The sequence below is a fragment of the Arachis duranensis genome, chromosome 3 (genome assembly GCF_000817695.3).
Source record: "Arachis duranensis cultivar V14167 chromosome 3, aradu.V14167.gnm2.J7QH, whole genome shotgun sequence".
NCBI classification, from domain to species: domain Eukaryota; kingdom Viridiplantae; phylum Streptophyta; class Magnoliopsida; order Fabales; family Fabaceae; genus Arachis; species Arachis duranensis.
The window spans coordinates 123,596,242-123,597,213 of record NC_029774.3 but is presented as its reverse complement, the minus strand read 5'-3'; the positions used below and the strand labels follow the sequence as shown (position 1 = coordinate 123,597,213).

The 972-nt window shown below is 35.9% G+C and overlaps 1 protein-coding gene across 1 annotated transcript in view; it reads left to right on the top strand.

The window, feature by feature from the left end:
• The first annotated feature begins 448 nt into the window (after positions 1–448).
• LOC107480913 (E3 ubiquitin-protein ligase WAVH1) overlaps positions 449–972 on the top strand; it is a 2,060-nt gene continuing 1,536 nt past the window's right edge. Inside the window, exons 1-2 of the mRNA XM_052258494.1 lie at positions 449–709; positions 796–960. Of these exons, the coding sequence (XP_052114454.1) occupies positions 449–709; positions 796–960 (426 nt within the window). The remainder of the gene's footprint in view (positions 710–795; positions 961–972) is intronic.

Here is a 972-nt window from a genome sequence, read left to right as displayed (position 1 = left end):
AAGTGGGATGCGATTTTGTTTGTATATAGAAAAAAAAATAGGAGGAAAGAAAATGAGAGGAGAGAAAATAAAAGAAAAAGTGAAGTTATTTATGTGTAGTTTAGATGAAGAGAAAATGAATAGAAAAAAATTTTTTTTTTGTTTGAATGAAAAAAATTGAAAAAATCATCATGATATAAAATTACATTAATATCTTTATAATAAAATAAAAATATAATTATTGTTATTTATTTATATAAATTGTAATGGATGAAAATTTTTTTTAAGTAGGATTCACACAATTTTTTTTTTATTTTTTTGGCATCTAAACATTGAATATTATTATATAAATAGAGGACGGTAGGGAAGTATAGGAAGGCATAGAGAAGAGAAAAAGAAAAGAAAAATAGGGAGATAAAAGAAGAAAAGTGTTGTGTGAGTCTAGTCATCCAGCTGAGTCTGAAGAAGAATGGTAACAGGGTGGAGAAAGACGTTTTGCACATCCATGCCCAAAGCCAATGCATTAACCCACAAGCACGATCCCAACCTCACTTTTTATTCCAACCCATCAACTCCAAACTCAGATTCTTACAGCCCCAAACTTGAATGCCGAACCACTTGCTCCCTTCCCAACAGCCCCAGTCAACTCCAATTGACCAACAACACCACTCTTACACTTACTCCCTCAACTTTCTCATACCTTCTCAAATCCACCTTACGCCTTTCCAAGGTACCAATTTAATAACACACCAGAATCACGCTTCATTATTTATTACTCTTTTAGTATAATTCTAACGTTCTGTTGTTATTTTTCAGAACCGATGTGGAATATGTACGCAGGGGGTCAAAGCTGGACAAGGAACCGCAATTTTCACAGCGGAATGCTCTCACACCTTTCACTTCCCATGCATCGCTGCTCACGTGAGGATGCGCCAGCTCCTCACGTGCCCCGTATGCAGTGCCACCTGGAAGCAGCTTACCGTAGCAGATGAA